The sequence below is a fragment of the Ahaetulla prasina genome, chromosome 5 (assembly GCF_028640845.1).
Source record: "Ahaetulla prasina isolate Xishuangbanna chromosome 5, ASM2864084v1, whole genome shotgun sequence".
Lineage (NCBI taxonomy): Eukaryota > Metazoa > Chordata > Lepidosauria > Squamata > Colubridae > Ahaetulla > Ahaetulla prasina.
Window position 1 is genome coordinate 87,388,715 of NC_080543.1, and position 23,411 is coordinate 87,412,125.

A 23,411-nucleotide genomic window follows, 5' to 3' on the forward strand; every position below is an offset into this window, starting at 1 on the left:
CTTCCAGCAGCGCCATCCAATTCTCCTTCGGTGTGGGGTAGCTGGCTCGAGCCAGTGGCTCTTCATGCAGGCCCCTGAAAATGTCTGCCACAGATAATGGAGTCTTTTCTGGCCTCCACTTTCCTGTAATCTCTTTCTCCAACAGCAGGCTCTAACCTAGGGCTCTTCACACTGTATCGTCTTACTCTCTGTATTCTTGTTCCAAATCTTGATTCAAATGCTGTTTTTCTGGCAGAGCTCACTCTGCCACGTCTATCCTGAGCTTAGACTGAGTTGAAACTGGAGAGCATCAGCAGAGGGCGTGTCTTCAGTTTAAAATCAGTCTCTAGAGCTACAGGACTAGAGTGATACCATGCCTGGAGTCTCGAGGCACCATACAGGAAAAATGGTCATGTCACTTTTTTCAGTGCCATTGTAACTTTGAACAGCCACTAAATGAACTGTTGTAAGTTGACTGTTGTAACCTGTTGTAACCTGTGCTGCCCTAGAAGTTTTTGTATATAATTGCATAGAGTGTGTGTGTGTGTGTAGCTCTCATCATATTCTCAACATATGCTAAATAATAATTCTGCTAGTGGCACCTTCAAATGTATTTTTTTTTCAATTTCAAATGTATTTGAAGCACGCTTTAATAGCAATAGCATTTAGACTTAAATACCACCCCACAGCGTTTTACAGCATTCTCTGGATAGTTTACAATGTAGAGCATTATTTGCATATTGCCCCAAACAATCTGGATCCTCATTTTATTGACTTCAGAAGAATGGAAGGCTGAGTCAACTTTGAGCCCCGTCAATATCAAACTTCAGGCTGTGGGCATAGTTTGCCTGAAATACTGCATTAGGGCTCATTTAAAAATTCTCTTCCCACTACCTAATCTTATGTAGACATATACACCCACCCTCTTAAATTAATACTTAACTTCTGAACTCATTACTACAAGATGTGTAGATGTATATAAATTTTGACGGCCTAGGAAGAGAGGATAATTTAATGGAGTATGCATTGTTTAAAAATTTATTATGTAGCAAAGATTTACATTTTCAAAGGGCATGTTTTATATTTTATATAACTAAGCTCAATTGTGAAATGGAACTTTACAGAACAATTCTACATGTCTAATGAGATAACTCCAAGCATAATGGAGCTAAGCTAACTTATAGGCAAATGTGTATTCAGAATGCTTCCAGACGTGTTGATTTAAGTTCTAAATTTCTCCTGTAATTATTTCTGAAAATAGCCTGGAATCACAACATGCAACTATTAAGGTATATTTAAAAGAAATAGCCATTGGGTTCATTAGCAATTTATGAGGCAATTTTACTAGTGTATAAATATGAATAATTTCATAGTTTTCTAAGAACAACTATTCTACTTAATTTCATCATGATTCACACAGCACACAAGAGCTATGGTGGCGCAGTGGTTAGAATGCAGTACTGCAGGCTACTTCTGCTGACTGCCAGCTGCCAGAATTTTGGCAGTTCAACTCTCACCAGGCTCAAGGTTGACTCAGCCTTCCATCCTTCCAAGGTCGGTAAAATGGGGACCCAGATTGTTGGGGCAATATGCTGACTCTGTAAACAGCTTAGAGAGGGCTGTAAAGCATTGTGAAGCGGTATATAATGGTCTTTAAGCAAGTTAATATGGTAGAAAATAAATTTCTATTAATTCAATTTTCCTATTTATTCAAATAGGAATAAAGCTTATCCAATGGGTGTTTTTTGCCATAGAAATGGCAAAAAAGTAACAAAATGTGATGTGACTGCAACCAGTCTAAATGTGAGTCAGTTGTTTAGTGCCTGAAATGAATATGTGACTACAGGGGTGATGCAGCGGTTTTAATTTTGAGGATGGATCATACATATTTTTTTTCAAATGGAACATTAAGCAACAGATCATAAGTCGAAGGCTACTTGTGTATCTTACAGAAATAAAGGTGACTGTGGCTGCTCTGTTTTACTGTTGTAATGATGAACTAATCAAAGGGTCAAGCTTCTGCTTTGAAATAAGCTTCACTGATTTCATTGTGATTCTTCATACATGAACATGATTGCAATTTTGGCTTCTAAATATACAATTTTAATAACTGGCAATTTCCAATATATTTGCATCACCTTTATCACAGTTGTTGTCCAACTGATTACCTTGAAATCCCATTCTATCCTGTTGTCACTACAATTGGAAGAATGATAACTGGGAAGGAAACACCATTATGCCAAAGAACAGAACAACCATATTCAGTAGGATGACAATGTTATCTCTTCATGACAGATGTGCATCCTCATTATGTAATTACAGTATATAATTAAAAATGAATTAAATGTTGCATGTATTTATATGTTTTTCAGGTATTCTGCTCAGAACAGAACAGAGCCAACTTTACCACTCACTCTCATGAGATACTTGTGGATTATTTTCTTAATATTATAGTAAAAATGTGAATTGAAAATGTCTACAAAAACATGACATTTTGTACACCCATCATTCCAATATCAAAAGAACAGAGGGGATTTTTCTTCTAGCATAAAAGCGCTACTCTAGATCGTACATGCAATGATTATATTGCTGTACACTTTTGCATGTCAGTTTTTAGAACAAAATGTTAAGAACAGACAGGATTTTGCAATGTATTCTTTCACCTTCAACAAAAGCTTCCTTGAAGGTGAAAGAGGAGACAAAAACAGTATGCTGTTCAACATTAAACAAAAACAGAAGATTGTATCAATAGGCAAAACCACCCACTTCTAAATAAGTGGAGAAGAAATCAGAGACATAACAGACTTTATCTGCCTAGGTTCAAAAGTTTATATCCATGACAGAATACAGAATAACAGAGTTGGAAGGGACTTTGTAGCAGTGGTGAAATCTGAACCGGTTTACTACCGGTTCGATGGCTGTGCATCGTTCTGCACGCGCATGCGCACTGCGCGTGCAGTGCATGCCAAAAGGAGGCATGGGAAGGAAGGTAAGTAGAACACTGTGCGCGGGGTGTGTGTGATCAGCTGTGGCGTGCAATCATCGGAGCCTTTTTTTTTTTTTAGCTTTTAAAGCATTTTTTACTATCTATTTGCCCAAATAGGTAGTTTAAAAAATGCTTTAAAAGGTAAAAAAAAAGGCTCCAAAGATCGGTCTGTAATTTCCAGGGTCTGATTTTTTTCCCTTTTTTGCAGATGGGAACCACATCAACTTTTTTCCAATACTTAGGTAGTTCCCCAGTGCTCCAGGATTTTTGAAAGATATGGTACATTGGTTCTGAAATGACATCTGCAAGCTCCTTTAGAACTCTGGGATGTAATCTGTCAGGTCCTGGTGATTTATATTCATCAAGATCAGAAAGGTGTTCTTTTACCATTTTGTTATTTTAATTTTTATTTCAAGTCTGTCTTCTACAGTTATGTTTTTTGTAGATTGAGCTAATTTCTTTTTGTGTGAAGACGGATGCAAAGAATGAGTTAAGCAGCTCTGTTTTCTCTCTACTGCTTGTTACTTCCTTGCCATCTTCTCTCTTTAGTGGACCGACTGTTTCCTTGCTATTTTTCTTGTTATATATATGTTGAAAGAAACTTTAAAAAAATTATCCTTGACTTTTGTTGCAAGTTTTTGTTCCTTTGCTTTCTTGACTTCATCTTTGCAGATTCTGGCTATCTGCTGATATTCTGTCTTAGTTATGTGTCCCTCCCTCTTTCCATTTTTGTACTTATCCTTTTTGTCTTTCAATTTATCAGAGATGTTTGTGCAACCATGCTGGTTTTTCCTTGGATTTCTTGTTTTTCTTTTTCAGTGATACTGTGCTGGACAGGGCTTCTATGGATCGTATTTTTCAGTGTTTCCCAAGCTTCTTGAGTTGTTTTCCCCTTTAGGATTTTCATCCAAAGAATCTTTCTCAAGCTTCTCCGAGTTTGTTAAAATCAGTTCTTTTAAAATTTAGGACTCTGGTATGGTTATGTTCTATTACTTTTGAATTATATTGAATTCCAATATGAAATGGTTACTCTCACCCAAGATCCCAATAATTTCAATTCCCTCTATCACTTCTTCTCTGTCAGTAAGAATTAAGTCAAGTATGGCTGTCCCTCTAGTTCCCTCCTCTACCTTTTAGACCAGGAGTGTCAAACTTGATTTCATTGAGAGTCACGTCAGGGTAGTGTTTGAACATGGGGAGCTGGGCTGGGCATGGCCAGGGCATGCCCGGCCAGCTTGACGTCATACGTGTCAGGTGTGCCTGTGGTGGCCCAAGCACTCTGCCAATGAAAACGGGCTCCTGAGCTTTGTTTCCAGCTGCGACAGCCTCCTGCAACTCTCTGCCATGCTGCCCTCCTGAGCTCCGTTTGCGCTGGCAGAAGCACCATACGGTCTGGTCCTTTGCTGTTTCCAGGATGGCCAGATCTAAGCACCCTGCAGGCTGGATACAAACCTCAGGCCTTGAGTCCTGACACTCCTGTTGCAGACCACAAATTTGTCAGCTAGATTGGTTAGGAACCTGTTCAGTCTCTCACTTGATGCAGAATTAGTCTTCCAGTTGATGTCAGGGTAATTAGTCCCGCATTACTATTATAGTCTGTTTCCTACATTTATTTGTTAATTGTTTAGCAAAAAGTGTGTCTAGTTTTTCTGCTTGGTTGGGTGTCCTGTAGTATACACCTATGGCAATGTCATTCCTTTTTTCTTTTGTATTGACCCATATACATTCTAGGAGGTTTTCTTTTTTGGTTTTATGCATTTCTGTAGCAACATAGTAGTCTTTTACATATAATGCAACCCCATCTTCTCTTTCATGGGGTCTGGGTTTTTTTTTAAACAGTTTGTATCCTTTTATCAGTACATTCCAGTCATGGGTTTCATCCCACCAAGTTTCAGTAATTGCAACTATATCATATCTTCCTCTTATGTATTAATAATTAAAGTTCACCCTGTTTTTTTCCAAAACTCTGAGCATTTGTATATAAGCATTTGAGATCTTTATATCTGACTCTAGGTATTCTTCATAAATATAAAGAGATTACTGCTATTTGGGAAAAATAAGATAAACCTAGACAAAATATTAAAATGCAAATATACCACACCGACAATAAAAGTGTATAAATTCTCCAGTTGTAAAAGTGGAATCATTAGAAATATGGAACAAAAATAAAATTGGTATCTTTGAGTTGTGGTGAAAATTGTTGGACGAATATTTTGGATTGCAAAAAAGCCCAATAATTCAGTATTAGAGAAAGTAAAACCTGGATGCTCACTGAATCACTAATATATATATTAAAGCTTAAGATATTCTGGATAAATAATTTGAAGGTTAAGGGTAGACAATATTCCATTACTTGGAAAAACTAAAAAACAGATCTACAAAATGTAAGATGATTACATAATTATAATCAATGACACATAATGATGCATAAACTTGTAAGAACTCCTAGAAAGTTACTGACAAAAAATCCAGATGAAACTAAGTGCATCAGACTGTAAAAAATAGGATGCAACTGAACTACTGAATAAATTGCTTTTGCATTCTGAACTTAGAGGCAGATTGCAATTTTTATATTGGCTAAGTAAAAAATCAGAAATTGGAATTTAGTGGAATTGAGATAAAGAAGTTAAAGAAAACCATAGTTTTGTCCTCTATCAAACACGTAGATTTTTAAAAAACCAAAATAGCCTATATATATATTGGAAGATAAAATAGAAAATTGAAAAATAAATAGTATTCCTATAGATATTTCTATTATTACTTTGTTGTTGTAGTTTTTTTAAAAAGAAAGATTTATAAATGGCCTTAATAGTAGTCTTAAAATTCAGCTATAAGGAATATGAGTTGTGTTCTAAATAGTAAAGGGAGGAAAAAACAGACATGGCAAAAACAAGAGATAATTTCATCTATGTATTTATATTTGTGGTATAGTGTTATAAAATATATTTATATATCTGTCAGCTCAGTCCAGTGTAAAATGCAATTACTGTATTAGTGTTTTAAACAATGAAAAATATTCTAAAAATATTATGCATGAGTTCAAGTATTGTGTTCCTTGTATTTTTCTGTTTAATATTATGTATTATTTTGACTCAAGAATCCATTTAATTCCAAACTAAAAAAGAGAAGACTTAAGACAGGGTGTCCACATAATATCACAGACCAAGATTCTATACCTCTCTTTGTGCACACAACACACATTAAAAGGGGGTAAGGCAGGGGTGAAATCCAATTCCTTTTGCTACCGGTCCTGTGGGCGTGGCCTGGTGGGCATGGCTTGATCATGTGACAGGGTGGGTGTGACCAACTTGTAAAATGTGGTAAAACTTGCTTAGCAACCAAAGTTTGAGGCACAATTGTGCTCACAAGTTTCCTTCCTTCCTTCCTTCCTTCCTCTTTCTTTCTGTCTTTTTCTTTCTTCCTTCTTCCTCTTTCTTTCTTTCTTTCTTTCTCTCTCTTGTCTCTGTCTCTCCCTTCCTCTTTCTCCCTCTCCCTTCCTCTTTCCTTCTCTTTCTGTCTCTCACTCACTCTCTCACACACACGCAAACACACACACACACACACACACATAACCTGGTCTAAACAGAGCCCTTCCTGGGGAGTTTTCCTGCCGGGACGCTCCTGGCAGCAGCAACAGTGGCAGCACGGCAGCAGCAGAGCTTGCCTGGGCTCCCCCCCAATCCCAGAACTGCGCTGCGCTGGGGAGTTCTCCCACGTGGATGCTCCCAGCAGCAGCACCAGCGGCAGAGCTTGCCTGGGCTCCCTCCCCAATCCCAGAACTGCGCTGCGCCGGGGAGTTCTCCCACATGGATGCTTCCGGCAGCAGCAGCAGCGGCAAAGCTTGCCTGGGCTCCCCCCACCCCCAATCCCAGAACTGCGCTGCGCCAGGGAGTTTTTTTGTGCGGCTACGGTGCCAACGGTGGTGGTAGCGGCAGAGTACACCCTGCCCTTCAGGGACCCGAAGGTGGGTGGCTTGGCCCAGAAGCGGCGCGTTCTCCATCATGGGCTGGATGTGGGGGGGAGGCAAGCAGGCAGCAGGCAGCCAAAGGCTCCACAGAAGCCAAGCGCAAAAGTCGAGCATGCCATGCCCAAAAGGCAAGCAAGCCTTGCAGGTCCCCCCTGAGGCTGAGCACAGTGAGTCTCCCACTCACTGCCAGCATTGGCTTACTTTATAGATCCTCTCCCTGCATGGCAGGGCTGCCTTCCACGTGGCCTTCCGCTTGCCTGCCTTCACTCATGGCTGCGGGCCGCAGATTGGTTGGGGGGCGTGGCCAGCTAGAGATTGCTACCGGCTCTCCGAACCAGCCCCAATCTCTGCTACCTACTCGGTCGATCCGGTCCGATCCGGTAGCATTTCACCCCTGGGGTAAGGCTTTGATTGCATGGTTGTGCTCACCATTTTAAAACCAATGATCTAAAAAAAGGAAAAAAAGGAAAAAAAACAGATCCAGGAAACTACAGACTTATCAGCCTGACCTCAATACCAGGGAAGATTCTGGAAAAGATAATGAAGCAACGAATCACTGAACACCTAGAAGCAAACAAAGTAATAACCAAAAGCCAACATGGGTTTGTCAAAAACAGATCATGCCAGACTAATCTCATTGCATTCTTTGACAAAATGACAAAATTAGTGGACCAGAGGAATGCTGTCGATATAATTTACTTGGACTTCAGCAAAGCATTTGATAAAGTAGACCATAACCTACTACTAGATAAAGTAGAAAAATGTGGGTTAGACAGCACCACCACCAGATGGATTCGTAACTGGCTGACCAACCGCAGTCAACGTGTAGTCCTCAACGGAACTACATCCACATGGAGGGAAGTATGCAGTGGAGTACCCCAAGGCTCTGTTTTAGGCCCAGTATTCTTCAACATCTTCATCAATGGGGGAGGAGATAGATGGGGATAGATGGGGAACTCATCAAATTTGCAGATGACACCAAGCTGGCAGGAACAGCCAACACTCCAGAAGATAGGCTCAAGATACAGAAGAATCTTGACAGACTTGAACATTGGGGGCTAACTAACAAAATGAAATTCAACAGTGAAAAAAGTAAGGTTCTACATTTAGGCAAAAAAACCAAAATGCACAGGTACTGGATATGCGGTACCTTGCTCAATAGTAGTAACTGTGAGAGGGATCTTGGAGTCCTAGTGGACAACCATTTAGATATGAGCCAGCAGTGAGCAGCAGCTGCCAAAAAAGCCAACACAGTTCTGGGCTGCATAAACAGAGGGATAGAATCAAGATCACATGAAGTATACCACTTTATAATGCCTTGGTAAGGCCACACTTGGAATATTGCATTGAGTTTTGGTCGCCACAATGTAAAAAAGATGTTGAGATTCTAGAAAGAGTGCAGAGAACAGCAAAGATGATTAGGGGACTGGAGGCTAAAACATATGAAGAACGGTTGCAGGAACTGGGTATGTTTAGTTTAATGAAAAGAAGGACTAGGGGAGACATGATAGCAATGTTCCAATATCTCAGGGGTTGCCACAAAGAAGAGGGACTCAAACTATTCTCCAAAGCACCTGAGGGTAGAACAAGAAGCAATGGGTGGAAACTAATCAAGGAGAGAAGCAACTTAGAACTAAGGAGAAATTTCCTGACAGTTAGAACAATCAGTAAGTGGAACAATTTGCCTGCAGAAGTTGTGAATCCTCCAACACTGGAAATTTTTAAGAAAATGTTGGATAGCCATTTGTCTGAAATGGTGTAAGGTTTCCTGCCTCAGCAGGGGGTTGGACTAGAAGACCTCCAAGATCCCTTCCAACTCTGATATGATATGATATGATATGATATGATATGATATGATATGATATGATATGATATGATATTATATTATATTATATTATATTATATTATATTATATTATATTATATTATAATATTTTATTTGTAAATGCCCTTGGTTAAGAGCATATTTAGAATTAGAATAATCCAAAATGTTGAAGCCTTCTTACATTTGCATATTGTGGTAAAAGTATCACCGGTGATACTTTCATGGCTTGCATATTAATACTTACTTGATTCCACAATATGGCTTTTGTAATATTTTATTAATCAAAACTCAATCAAGTAATATTTATTTTGTTCATTTATATCCCACCTTTTATTATTTTTATAAATAACTCAGTGCATAAACTTATCCAACATACCTTCCTATTTTCCCCACAACAACTTCTCTGTGGTGTAAGCTGGTGTGTGATTGGCTCAAGGTCACCTAGCTATCTTTCATGGCTAAGGTAGAACTACAACTCACAGTATCTGGTTTCTATCCTGGTGCCCTAGTGTTTACCTGTTTCTATTTTGTGATATGCTCATGCTAAAAATCAACTAACTCAAAATACATGTGGGTTAGACATCACCACCACCAGATGCACTCATAATTGGCTGACCAACCACACTCAATATGTAGTCCTCAATGGAACTAAATCTACATTGAGGCAAGTATGCAATAGAGTACTCCAAGGCTCTGTGTTAGGTCCAGTACTCTTCAGATCTTCATCAATGATTTAGATTAAGGGATAGATGGGGAACTCATCAAATTTGCAGATAGCATCAAGCTAACAGGAATAGTCAACACTCCAGAAAATAGGCTCAAGATACAGAAAGATCTTGACACATATGAACACTGGACCCTATCTAACAAAATGAAATTCAATGGTGAGAACAGAAGGCTCTGCATTTAGACAAGAAAAACCAAATGTACAGGTATAGAATATGTGGTACCTGGCTCAATTGTTGTAACTGCAAAGAGGGATCTTGGAGTCCTAGTGGACAATCACTTAACTATGTGCCAGCAGTGTGCTGCAGTTGCCAAAAAAGCCAACACAAAAAAGCTGCATTTAACAGAGAGATAGAATCAAGATCATGTGAAATGTTAGTACCATTTTATAACGCCTTGGTAAGAGCACACTTGGAATATTGTGTCCAGTTTGGTCGCCGTGATATAAAAAATTGTGTTTGAGACTCTAGAAAGAGCGCAAAGAAGAGCAACAAAGATTAAGGGATTGGAAGCTAAAATGTATGAAGAACAGTTGCAGGAATTGGGTATGTCTAGTTTAATAAAAAGAAGGATTAGATGTGACATGGTAACAGTGTTCTGATAGTTAAGGGGCTGCCACAATGAAGAAGGGTTCGATCTATTTTCCAAAGCATCTGAAGGCAAAATAAGAATCAATGGATGGAAGTTAATCAAGGAGAGAATCAACCTAGAATTAGGACAAATTTCCTGATAGAACAATTAATCAGTGGAATGACTTGCCTTCAGAAGTTGTGGGTGCTCCAACACTAAAGGTTTTTAAGAAGAGCTTGGACAACTATTTGTCTGAAATGGTGTAGGGTTTCCTGCTTGAGCAGGGGGTTGCAGTAGAATACCTCCAAGGTCCCTTCCAACTCGTTAGTCTGATTATTATTTATTTCCTCTTTAAAAGCAACTATTCCAAATTACTTGAAACATAGTATCTAAATATGCTACCACATTTCTGAAAACGGCCCATTTTTCTGATATCTTTCTCCAGATGTATACCTGTGTGAGTATGAAAGGAATATCTTCACTTTCTAAAAAAGATTTTGCTAGTAAATTCTTATTCATGATTGTATGCTTTATTTGTACTCTTTCTCCCTTTAGTATTTGATATTTACTGTACAAAATAATGTTTCCATAGATAAACCTTTGCAAAACCATGTTAAATCAAGAGAAAAGATAGTTCTGATTCTTTTTTTAAAAAATGGGATTGTATTCTGAAAATGCAAATAACTCCCCTCAAAACATTGCAATGTGGATTGAACTGAAATCCACAGAAAAATAATCAAACATTACTTTTTATTTCCCTAACATAAATGTACTGATAAAAAGTATGCAATATTTGCTTCAGGGTATCAAATCTGCAATGAAATCTAATCACCCACTACAAGAACAAAACAGTACAGATCAGCGAATGATCTACTCAAAGTATCTTTAAATTCTGAAGCAGTGAATATGTAGCTATTTTCCTTGAAGTTTCTTTTGAAAAAAAAGAAAAGCAGATTTAGACAAATGATTGTTACCTCTATTTTGAATAAGTATACACTGACAGAATCACATTACACTTGGTTTTTCTTTTTTAAATTCTGGGGGAAAATGTTTTATATAACAAAAATCATCACATTTTTCTATGGGTTGAGCTATAAAGAGAACCACATTTTTGTTAAATGTGTCCACCTCCAGCATAATAATTATAACAGAAGGTAAAAACAGCTTGCATTTACCAAGTGATAACCTCTTGCCATATCCAGCTACATCAAGCCATGAAAAATCTTGTAGAAACATCCCATAAAATTTCCATTGAATTAATAATCTGGCAAAGCAAGGCTGAATAAAAAGACTTTCAATAATAAAATCAAAAACCTTATGATGTTATCTGTGTATACTGTGCAATAAATTACTATTAGTAAAGGATTATCAGTATTTAGCCACAGAAAATATCCTACCAGAAAACAAATCAGTAGGTAAATCAAATAGGTATCTTTGATTGATTGAACAGCACACCATTATTGAACTAGATGTTGTAACAATTGGCAATGTCTATGTTATCACTTGTGGTTGGTAGGGGACGATCATATGACTTCATACCTGTCTACTATTAAAATAGGTAATGTCTCCTTCAAACTGAGCTCATCTCCTAGTGAATTATTGGATATGCTTTTCTTAGCCTTAGAAATGGTTTGCCATAGCCTTCTTCAATTTCTAGGCAATCCTAAGGCTTTAGGCTAGATTGAGAAGTCTCCCATCTCCTTGTTGGAGCCCAGACAAGAGCAGATATCATAAAAATGTATTTGAACATTGATATATCTGAGGAAATATAGAATAGCTATGCACAGCTTTTTCCTCTATAAACTTTCCCTTCAGGTTTGTTTTCTTTTATAAAGGTTTTATAAAAACCTTATAGCAACAACTGAGCTATATTATAGAATCAATTCATTTTTTCTTTTTAATTATACATAAACTCATTATTTCAGCAACACAGTATTTCCTAGAGTAATAAAAGTATTGTTATACTTACTTTTTAAAGTTAAGAAAAATATATTAATTACTTTTCAGAGAGATCCAAAATGATTTAAGACACCTCAAATCCTTGATTTATAAGAGGCTCAGTGTAAACATAATGGTAAATTCTTTTTATTTTGCTTGTTATTGTTCAACTATTTTGAATGAGAATCTTTGCTAAATTTTACCTTCTACCCATGCCTGTGGGAAACAATCAGGAAATTATTTTTTATATTTAATATTGTTCTGTTGTGCATAAACATGGAAATATGGTACCTGGGTTAATTCATTAATCAAGGTTGAGTTAATGATGGCTTAGCAGTCTATATGTATTTTACACAAAAACTGTTACACAGTAAGGTCATAAATGCTATGAAACAATTGAGAAGTAGTGCTTTGTAACCCACACAAGTATAGTATCTCTTTGTCATTAAAGCAGCCCCCTTCTATTTCTGAAAAAAGAGGGGTGGCTTTAATGAAAATTAGAGCTATACTGTCCTCATATAAGATTCAAACTACGTTTTGTAAATCATTTTTGAAACATGCATAGTTTATCACTCATGAACTTCTGCAGCTTAGTCCCTCACCAATGTATCAGGTTACAGTTTTCATAATTTTCTGTTCCTTTGTAGTCTAACTCATACGGAGGGCATCAGCATCAGGAATACTGACTGACCTTACACACAGATTTTTAAAAGTAGTACAGGGAGGAACTTGTTTGAAAAAATAAAACTACATACTCAGTTTTCACCATTAAATAAGGATCCTGCCCCCCTTTTCTGGCAGGGTCCTTATTTTCTATCTCAAGTAAAGATCATAAGAAGTCATAAGTTAAGAATATTAGTTTGACATATAGGTTTATGATCTAACCCACAATGAAATGTTTATTTAGTACACGTGAGTAACAATGACAGAGAAGGAAATGAAATAAGGAAGACTGCTTTTGTGGATTGCAAAAGGAGGAAACTTCAGTGCTTCCACAAGGAATAATGTCCATTTTTAATTAAGCACTATGTAATCATTCACAAAATTCTAAAAGACAAATAGGATATGTAGATTATTTACCCCCAGCAACCTCAATTACTTTTTTTTTATTTCACTAAATATTGTACACAAGTGCAAAGGTGAACTTTCTTCCCAGTGGCAATCCAGTCCAACAACTGTGTGATGGCTGATGAATTAACTTGAAATGTTATTTTGAATTAATTAATGAGGCTATGGGGGTTATTAACTCTAGCAATGCCTATCAATGTTTAGTCACCGCTGAATGGGATGTGTTTATAAAACAGTAAAGCTAAACTTTAATACATTAATTATTTTTAACCTCTGGGACTTGTGAATATTAACTATAATAAAAACATCTCTAAACGCAACGCTGTATTAAAGGCACAGCCAACGTTTGCCACTAAAACGTCTGGTTCTTGATTGCATTGTCCATGCCCTTTTTCTAATTCCCCAAATCACCAATACGAAGCAGTGACCAAGCAGTTTTAAGACCCAGATTTAAAGGCTTGCTAGCAAACCCTTCCTTACAGGCGATCGCTAGTTCTAAATTAAATACATTCAGCCAGTGGCAAGAACCTCGCAAGTTGTCCTGTAAAGGTACACCGCAGCCATCACCATTTCATTTCTCATCCCTTCCCCCCCCCACCACACGGAACCCTTTGTATACTCAATTGTTCACTCGGTGTCAATTGGTAGCATAATCCTATTCTCCGGGCGGATCACCTCATCATCAACAACAACAAAAACCCCTAGGAAACACGCTTCGTCCAGAGGCGGCTCTTCCGCTTCGAGCAGGTACGCACACATACGTTCGTGCAGCTCTCGCCCCTTACCTTAGTGATGATCAGAGGTTCTCCATGTTCTCTGCCTCCTTTTAACGTAAATCCCCAAGGAGCTCCGCCACTTAATTGTACTTCCACCAGCTTGTACGGATCAACTCCTCTCTGCTCTCCTGTCGCCAGCTGGTGCGGGTGTCCTTGATCCATAAACACTGCCGGATTCAGTTTCGGAACTTTGTCGGGATTTCTTTCCTGTCCGCCTCTGAAGTCCATATTCTCCATAGCCTCTCGAAACTGCCCCCCCACCACCACCTCCAGTTTCTTCCTAGTTTGATCCCACGCGCCGCTGACCTAGGAACCACATACCTCCCAGCAGCTTTCCAGGCTGCTCCCAGATGGGAAGGGAGGGGGATTGTAAACCCCTTCCACACCCTGGCTCCTCCTCCTCTTCCAGAGTTCAGGCTTTTTCTTTCTTTCTTTCTTTGAAAGAGAAGCCCAAATCAGCCAAAGGGGGAAGAGCGAGCGAGCGAGCGACCCCAGGAAATTAGACTCGCTTGGCTGGATTACGTACAGCTCCCTCCGAACATAAAGTATTTATTCGCGCTTTCATGGCTGTTGGCTTAGTTGCTTTGCGCGCGCCTGTTAATATATTCACGGAAACAAACCGCGGCAGTTTTCCCCAAGGGAAATGCCGGAGAGCAGAGCCCGAAGAGAAACCAAGGAAGTCACTGAGGGCATTTTCCACTTTCTCCAGAAGGTGATACGACCTTCCGTTTCGGAGGGGAAAGGAAGGGGGGGCTCTTCCCAGCAGAAAAAGGGGGTGGTTTGAAACATTGGGGGCGCCGAGGTTAAAAAAAAAAAGGAAATCTTGACCTGGACCTTCCCAAATGAGCCGAGGAGGACAGCAGCGAAAAGTTTTCTCCAACATTTAGGGGAAAGTCGCGAGCGGCATCGCCCTCACAACGGGAATAATGCCTTTCCACTGGGGATCGTGGCCACCTTTCAGAAAACTTCTCCTTCGAGCGCAGTTTTGCGCCCGGTATTTTTGGAAGCGGTCCCGTTGGAGCCAGAGGGGTTTTATACGAGGAAAGGAACTGCGAACAGAAACCGTGACGCTCCCAAGGCGCCGAGGAAAGGAAAGGAGAGCCTGAGCCACAGCAACGGAAAAAAAAAGGAGAAAAAAAACCCCTTCTCCCTCTTCCCCTTCCAGGTTTTCTTAAAAAGCAGCCAGCGCCGGCTCCTTCCGGCTCCTTGGCCGCAGGGTTTCACGGGGGCCTTTTCCCCTCCCGCTGCTTTGCCGAGGAGGACGCGCACAACAGGCGCCTTCTCCGGCTGACTAAAGGAGGCTTTTGTGTCGGAGGGCGCCGAGAAGTTCGCTCAGCGGCCTTCCAAGAGGCCCCGCGGGGTGGGAGTTTCAGCGGCCTAGAGGAACGCAGGAACTGCCGCCTGCAGGATCTCACAGCACGAAAAAGTTCCGGCATTTTCTTTGCGGGGGGTAGAGAGGCGTGAGCCATCGAGCTACCTGCGAAACGCCTTGGAGGCGGCATTTTTATTGTCAGAGGCCCCCTAGCGACGGCTGTGGGAAAGACCAGCGGAGAACAGCGTCGCCCTCGACTCAAAGCGCTGCAGCCGTCTAGACAGCTTAGTCGAAATCCGGGTTTTAATGGGGAGTAAAGGCGACAATCCTTAGACTAGTGCAGGGGATCTCCAAACTTAGCAACTTTTAAGACTTAAGAACTTTAGCTACCAGAATTCACCAGCCAGCATGATATCTTAACCAACTAGTCCAGGGGTGTCAAACTCAAGGCCTGAAGCCCGAATCCACTTGCGGGGTGCTTAGATCTGGCCCAAAGGGTCACCCTGGAAACAGTGAAGGACTGGCCCGCAGTGTCTCTGACAGCGAAAACACGGCCTCCTGCAACCCTCTGCCAGTGAAAACAGAGCTCCGTGTGCAGTCCTCCCAAGCTCCATTTTCGCTGGCAGGAGACCATTGCAGGAGGTTGCAGGAGGCCATCACATCCTCCCGAGCTCCATTTTCACTGGCAGAGTGCTTGGGCTGCCACAGGCATCTCCAACACATGACATTGAGCTGGCCATGCCTACCCTGGCCATATCCACCCGGCCCCAGGGTCAAACACAACCCTGATGCAGCCCTCAATGAAATAGAGTTTGATACTCCTGATCTAGTCTAGTGGTTAAAAACTATGAGTCAGTGAGTTCTAGCCCTGCCTTAGACATGAAAGCCGTCTGGGTGACTTTCGGCCAGTCACTGTGTCTCAGCCCAACCCATAATACAAGGTTGTTGTGGGGAAAATGGGAGGAGGAAGGAACATTGTGAGTGTTCACTGCCTTGAGTTATTTATAAAAATAATAAAGGTGGAATAAAATGTGTATCTTTCTTAAAACCTATCTATTAACACTGTCAACACAAAGTTGGTGTACTGATTAAAGTATCAGGTTAGAAACTGAGATTGTGAGCTCTAGTCTTATCTTGCCACAAAGGCAGCTGGGAAATCTTGGACCAGTCATTCTCTTAACCCTTGGGAAAAAAGCAATGGCAAATCATTTCCAAAATCTTGCCAGAGAAACTGCAGGGATTTATCAAGACTGACTTAAAGGCATTAAAATATTACATTAACTCTCCCTTTGTTCGATTAACGCTCAGGTAGGTAGAAACTTACTGTTTTACAAATGAGGGCAAATTCACACAGCATCTCTTCCTTGCTCCGTGTAGGGTCTTCCATGGTGGTATACTGCAAACTATTGCCCTTCAGGAATGCACATTGTGTGTTGTGCTTTAGGAACTGGAATCCATCAAAAGGATGTGCCAAGACTCCAAGTAGAAAATGCAGGGCTACCAGGTATATAGTGTACATGTCAACACTGCACAAAGGTGCACATCCCCTCCTGCCTGCAGCCACTCAATGCCATGCATATGAATAATGTCTGAGTCCTGGCCATCACTAGACACCAGCCATTCCACTATGACATCTGTTGGCTTGGTCTTTGTCATGTAATTGTCATAATGACATTGTTCAGCACAGCTGAAGCAACATGTACCATACAAAATCACAAATGTATTTGAGTTGTCTGATAACTCATTCTTCCTGTTCTGTCAATACTGTAATACAAGGATTGCATTGCCGCTTCCATACAAATCAAGGAGTCCCATTGCCATCTGCTTCCATCTGCTTCCACTGCTACTCCATACAGTGAGTGCTAAAAAATAATTGGAATGGATGCTGACTCTTAGCAGAGAACCAATCTCTGGTGGGGTTGCTGCAGCTACATATTGCTGGATACCACTATTAATAAGTGACTGGACCCGACTAAAGGAGAACAATTGCTCTTCTCTAATTGCTGTGATAACTAGAACAAAAGTCCAGGATCTCCATGCTCTTAAAGATGGCAAATCTCGGCACAATTCTGTGGTGAGCTCATGTGCATGGGAGTTAGAAGAGAAATCCATCAGAAGTACCATTAACAAAATGGTAAAGTGAATTTCATTGAGGTGGTTGGGGGCAGAAGAATGAGCAAATATGAAAGGCTGGGATTTATATTATGAAACGTGTAATTTTTTAATTTGCTGTTACTATTTGAGCTAGATGCCAATGGATGTTGCACTGTGAAAGATGGTCTGAAACTCTTGTCAGTTATATCTGACAAACCCTAACTCTGCTAAAAGAAAGTCTAATGTTACTGTACAATTCATTTGAACCATAAAACCCCATCAAATACATAGTTAAAGAAAGGAAGCAAGACATGCACCTGTTTTTTTACTCTTGAAGGTACCAAAACTTTCCAGAAGCAGATATCAGAGCTCTAAATGAGTCCTTCAAAAATAGAAGCAGGAATGAAATGAATGAAGTTCTGAAGTTCTGAAATTAATCAGAAAATGATTAATTTTCTTGTTTTTGAAAAGTCATTGGAATCCATTGGAAAACAATTAGAGAAATCATTCTTCACTTTATATTAATTAACCTTTGTTCTTTAGAAAACCTCTGAACAATCTAATCTTGAAGCTATTGCTGCTAGTTAATATAAATCAAGAAAGGGGCACTTCTGGCTATATTCTCTTTTCACTTTAAAGCACTTATTTTTTAATTGCAAGATTAACCCTTCAAATCCTTTGACTTCATTTCAGTGTTATAAAGGGGCATTACATCACAAACCATATTGCCATAATGCCATCTCCATTACAGAATATCCTGTTTCTTTCTTATGTAAAGTGGCAGAGAAATCGAACTCTTTCAAAATTGTTTTAAAAACTACAATTCTAAATGTGTAAAATAAATGAACAATTTCAAAGACAGTCATCTTAGAGAAATTTAATGTTAAGAGGATGGTGATTATACAAAAGACTTGGTTTTGCTGCCTAATAGACTTTCCTTTCAGTCGTAACATAAAGGCATTTTATACACCAAAATAAAATCCTGCTTTTTCAGAAACTTAAAAATGTCCCTCCCCATTTATCATGACATCAGATTAATTCAGCAATTAGTTACATGCTTATTTAGAAATGAAGAATTTATTTACGTATGTGGCTATGAGGCCTTATATATATACAAAACAAATACAATCCCACTCGGGGAAAACAGTAAAATAGAATTTGTGAGCCATTTACTTATTTAAGATGAAACTGTGACCAAATCCATGGTTTGAAAATGAACTTAAAAAGAGAAATCATCTCAAAATTATTCAAAATCTTTGCCAATAAAAATAGAAAATAATGAACTGAAGAATGTCGTTAATTTACCGGTACATCTATGCCACTAAAAAGATGATCATAGATAGTAATGTCCTAACTAAGCTAGCTTGAAGAGCATTTCAGAACATCACAACCTACTTCAGGAACGTAATACTTTAATTAGTGAATAATATGTGTGCTAGTACAAGGTTTCACAACTTGGATATTAAATGCAAAAACAGTACAGAAGTAGAAAAGTATACAAATGCTTAACGTGACTAGAAAAAAATGAATCCACCAATAGTCAAGGATATATATTGTAATTAAGTGAGTAGCCTCACAGAAATGATAATAGATTGACCTCATTATACAACAACAGAGCAGTGTTGGACAACAACAATCCTTGGTTGGATACATGACCTTGAAAGACCCAGAAAACACTGAAATAAATGCTGGGAAAATAATGTGACTCAATTCAAAGGTGTTAACTGGAAACAATTTGCAGTCAGCTAAGGAGGATTTAATCCTACAATAGATTGATTTGAACTGATAATCATGATACTGATTTATTTGCGTAGAAATAAGTGTTATCAACTACAATTAATTTCAGTACATATTGAATGTAGTTTTAAGATGAAAATGAATACAAAGAACAGACTAAGCAGATAATTAAAAAATACACAAATGCTAGGATAAATTATTGCCTTTAGTCTTTTTTTTAAAGAAGATAAACTTCTTTAAAAAGGACAAAACTCTGCAGTCTGCTAACTTGAGTCTAGTGCTATGTTTTTCAAGCTTGGCAACCTTAAAATGAGTGGACCAACTACCAGAATTCCCTTGCCAGCATACTGACTAGGGAATTCTGAGAGTTGAAGCCACAGAACTTAAATTTGCCAAGTTTGAAAAATACTAGTCTAGTGCAGGGGTGAAATGCTCCCGGTTTGGACCGGCTCGCCCGATCCGGTAGCGATGGTGGCTGGTGGTTCGGAGAACCGGTAGCAAAAATCCCTGGCCCCGCCCCCTGCCCAGTGGTGGGATTCCAATTTTTTAACAACTGGTTCTGTGGGTGTGGCTTATTTGGGGGCATGGCTTGGTGGTCATGTGGGTGGACGTGACTAGCTGGTCATGTGACCGGGTGGCCATGGCTATTGGCATAGAAACTACTCAGAGGGCTAAAAAAAGTCATTTCTGACCAGTCCTCACACTTTTGACCAGTCCTCGCACTTATGACCATCCGCACATTTATGCCCATTGCAGCATTTTTAACAACCATGTCACTCATTTCACAACTGCTTCTCTTCACCACGGTTACAAGATAGGGTGCAAAATGTAAAATGTGAGGACAGTCATAAGTGTGAGGACCGGTCAAAAGTGCGAGGACAGGTCAAAAATAACTTTTTCAGCCCTCTGGGTAGTCCCTATGCACATTGGGACTACCCAGAGAGCTGAAAAAAGTGATTTCTGACAGGTTCTCGCACTTTTGACCAGTCCTCACACTTATGACTGGTCATCCTTTATGCCTGTTGCAGCATTTTTAATAACCATGTCACTCATGTCACAACTGCGGTGCTTCATGTGACTGGGTGGGCGTGGCCAGGTGATCATGTGACATAGTTTCTTTGCCCTAATGACAGTTTGCTGCAATGTTCATGTGAAAAACGGTCATAAGTCACTTTTTCAGTGCCATGCTTATTAAACCAATTACCAGAACAAATCCATTCTCCCTCCCTCTTTCTCTCCTTCATCCTTCTCCCCCTCTTTCTCTCCATCTCTTTCTCCTCCTTTCTCTCTTTCTCTCCTTAATCTCTTTCTCCCTCCCTCTCTTTCTCTCCATCTTTCTCCCCCTTTCTCTCCTTCATCTCCCTTTCTCCCCCTTTCCCTTCTTCATCTTTCTCCCCTTCTATCCTTCATCTCTCTTTCTCTCCTTCATCTTTCTCTCCATCTTTCTCTCCTTAATCTCTCTTTCTCTCCCTTCTCTTTCTCTCTCATTCTCTTTCTCTCTCTCTCCCCCTCTCTTTCTCTCTCTGCCACTCATTCTGTCATCTCTCTTTCTCTCTCCCCCTCTTTCTCTCTCTCTCTCTCTCTCTCTCTTTCTTTCTACCCTTCTCTCCCCCCTCTCTTTCTCTCTCTATCCCCCTCTTTCTCATGGGCCAGCCAGTGTCTTGGGGCTGAGAGGAACTCAAGCCGGGGAGACTGAGGTTCAGGACTCCAAGAAACAGCTGCGAGATTCAGCTCCCACTCTGGAATATGGAGCGAATCTCTATTACTCCCGCTTCTCTTGCCAGGCGAGGAGTGACTGGGAAGGGAGGGCAAGGGGTGGGGACAGCCACTGGTGGGTTCAGCCCAGGGGTGAAATCACAAAATCATTTTTGTGCGTGCGTGTGCGAACCACTCAAACTTCTGGCAGAGATGGGAGCAGCTTCTGAGGAGTCCTGAATCAGCCAGCTCCACTTAACCTATTCCCAGAGTCTCGCCGTTCTCCTTGCCCCCCCCCGCCCCACTCAAGCAGCGGGCACCATGGATGCATAGCTTGTTGGGGCTGAGCAGGGAAGCTGCTGCTTGGGGGGGAGGGGGCGAGGAGAACGGTGAGACTCAGGAAATAGGTCAGGTGGAGCTGGCTGATTCAGGACTCCTCAGAAGCCACCCCCATCTCTGCCAGAAGTTTGAGTGGCTCGCCTTCAAATCGCTCCCTCCCTCCCTCTCACACACATACACACAAAAACAGAGGTTGGAGAGCTCTCTTGCTCGCTCTCCAAGCGCCCCGTGCACAGCCCATTTGAGGAAAGAGCACGCATGGCTGGGTGCATTTGTCTGCAAGAAGAGGTGCAGAGCAATGGGATTGTTTTGTTCGCTGCGGTGGTGCTACAGGAGAGCAGGTGGACATATTCATTAGAGTTGTCACCTGCAGACATCCCATGCCGCTTCAGGGAGAACTCGAGAGATGAGAGCCTGCAGGGAGGCAATCTGGCGTCCACCTCCCTGCAAGCTCTCACCTCTCAAGTTCTCCCTGAAATGCACGGGGAGCTTGGGTCGGGCTCCTCGAGAGGAGAGCTTGCAGGGAGGTGGAAGCCAGATCACCTCCCTGCAAGCTCTCGTCTCTCGAGGAGCCCGACCCAGCCGCGGACCACCAGTGGTCCACCAGTTGGTGACCAGTAAGTAGTGGTGGGGAGGGGCGGGGCAAGGGGCGGGGTGAACCAGCAATTTAACAAATGATTCGGCCGAACCGCCTAGAACCGGCAGAATCCCACCACTGCCCCTGCCTTTGCTGAGCCGCGCCATCATCAGTTTTTTTTTTACTTTTAAAAGTAATTTTTCTTCAGCCGAAAACATGCCTTTAAAACTTTGATGATCCCGCGGCTTGGCCGGGATCATCAGAACCCTTTAAACTCTTTTTTTTAACAACTTCTTCAGCTGGAAAAAAAAAGGTTTTAAAAGGCTCCTCTGGCGATCCCAGCTGAGATCCTCATCACCAGAACCTTAAAAAACATGTTTTCTACAAACTCTTCAGCCAAAGAGCTTGTTAAAACAATCATTTTAAGAGGTTCTGGGCTGCGATGAGGGAACTTCAGCTGGGATCGTCAGAGGAGGTTTTAAAATCTTTTTTTTCTCTGGCAATCCCAAATGAGTTGTCTGATCATCACAGGCTTTTAAAATCATTTTTAACAGCCTCTTACAATAGCCCCCACCCATGTCCAACCAATCCTCCCTCCCCACTTACCTAATTACTGCTCCTTTCGGGCTGGCAAAGCCATGCTTTACATCAGTTGCATCAGCTAGCAACTGAATCTGCCTGCCTGCAATCCATCTCCTCAGTGAGCAACTCAATCTGCCTAGTTTGCTGGCTTAGGAACTCTGGGAATTGAAGTCCACAAACTTTAAAGTTACTAAGGTTGGAGACCCCGATCTAAAAAATATAAATAAAATAAAATAATAAAATAAAATATTTGTGCAGCTTTCTGAGAACACAAAATCTCACAAAGCTGTATGTGGCATTTTGTGTATGTGTGTGTGTGTGTGAGTCAGCTGTGTTGTGTGTGTGTAAAGTGTGAAAGTTGGTTTTTGAGCTTTTTGTGGCTGTATGAGGTTCCTGCTTGTTGCAGGGGCCATTTTGGGTGAAGTGCAGCTGCTTTTACATTGTGTGTGAGTCAGTTGTGTTTTGTTGGGTGTGTGTAAAATGTGAAAGTTGGTTTTTGGTACCTTTTATTGTTTTGTATACTTCGTTTATTATTTTTATTATATATTGTTATTGGCCACACCCACCCAGTCATCTGACCACCAAGCCACACCCACCAATTAAGCCATGCCCAGAGAACTGGTAGGGAAAATTTTTAGATTTCACTCCGGTCTAGTGAAAGGTTAGGGTTAGTAAAAGGTTAGCCTATGCTGCAAAAGCCCAGTAGACATCGCTAGCCAGCTGCAATGACACAGAAAGAGCTACATCATGGGGGTCAAACTCAATTGCATCACATGACATATTGTGATGTATCACGAAGTTTTTTGCCTTTGCGGAGCCAGAGTGGGCACGGCCTGCGCTCATCTGGCCCATGGGCCGCCAGTTTACATCATTGTCATTATCTAGTTTTCATATGGATTTCTGAGCTCAAGTGTGGTATGATAGTGCAAAGTGGAAATTCAAGATGCAGTTGATGGAGGGATGCTCAAAGCAGTAACTAGTGGGCCCTGGGGTCAGATGATGTGATCTCAAGTCTCAAACCTTTTAAGTTCTTCAGGAGTGCTGAACCACCAGCCAGCTTTGGAAAAATTGTCTTCTGGCAATCAGGATTTCAGGAAACAGACCTCCCAACTATAATAAAACCAAGCGGAAGGAGGAGGATCGATGCCATAGCGAGTGACACTAACAACCAGGATTACCAAATGGTAATCCTCTAACCCAGGGGTTTCCAACCTTGGCAACTTTAAGCCTGGCGGACTTCA

The 23,411-nt window shown here is 40.8% G+C and overlaps 1 protein-coding gene across 3 annotated transcripts in view; it reads right to left on the reverse strand.

Moving 5' to 3' along the window:
* The window catches only part of SHROOM2 (shroom family member 2), a 165,215-nt gene extending 149,006 nt beyond the window's left edge, over positions 1–16,209 (reverse strand). The window contains exon 1 of one of the 3 annotated variants that reach the window (XM_058184801.1): positions 13,844–16,209. In XM_058184801.1, the coding sequence (XP_058040784.1) occupies positions 13,844–14,071 (228 nt within the window). In that variant the 5' untranslated portion in view covers positions 14,072–16,209. The remainder of the gene's footprint in view (positions 1–13,843) is intronic. The other 2 variants (XM_058184798.1, XM_058184799.1) reach the window with 2 other exon arrangements.
* Between the last annotated feature and the right edge of the window lie 7,202 nt (positions 16,210–23,411).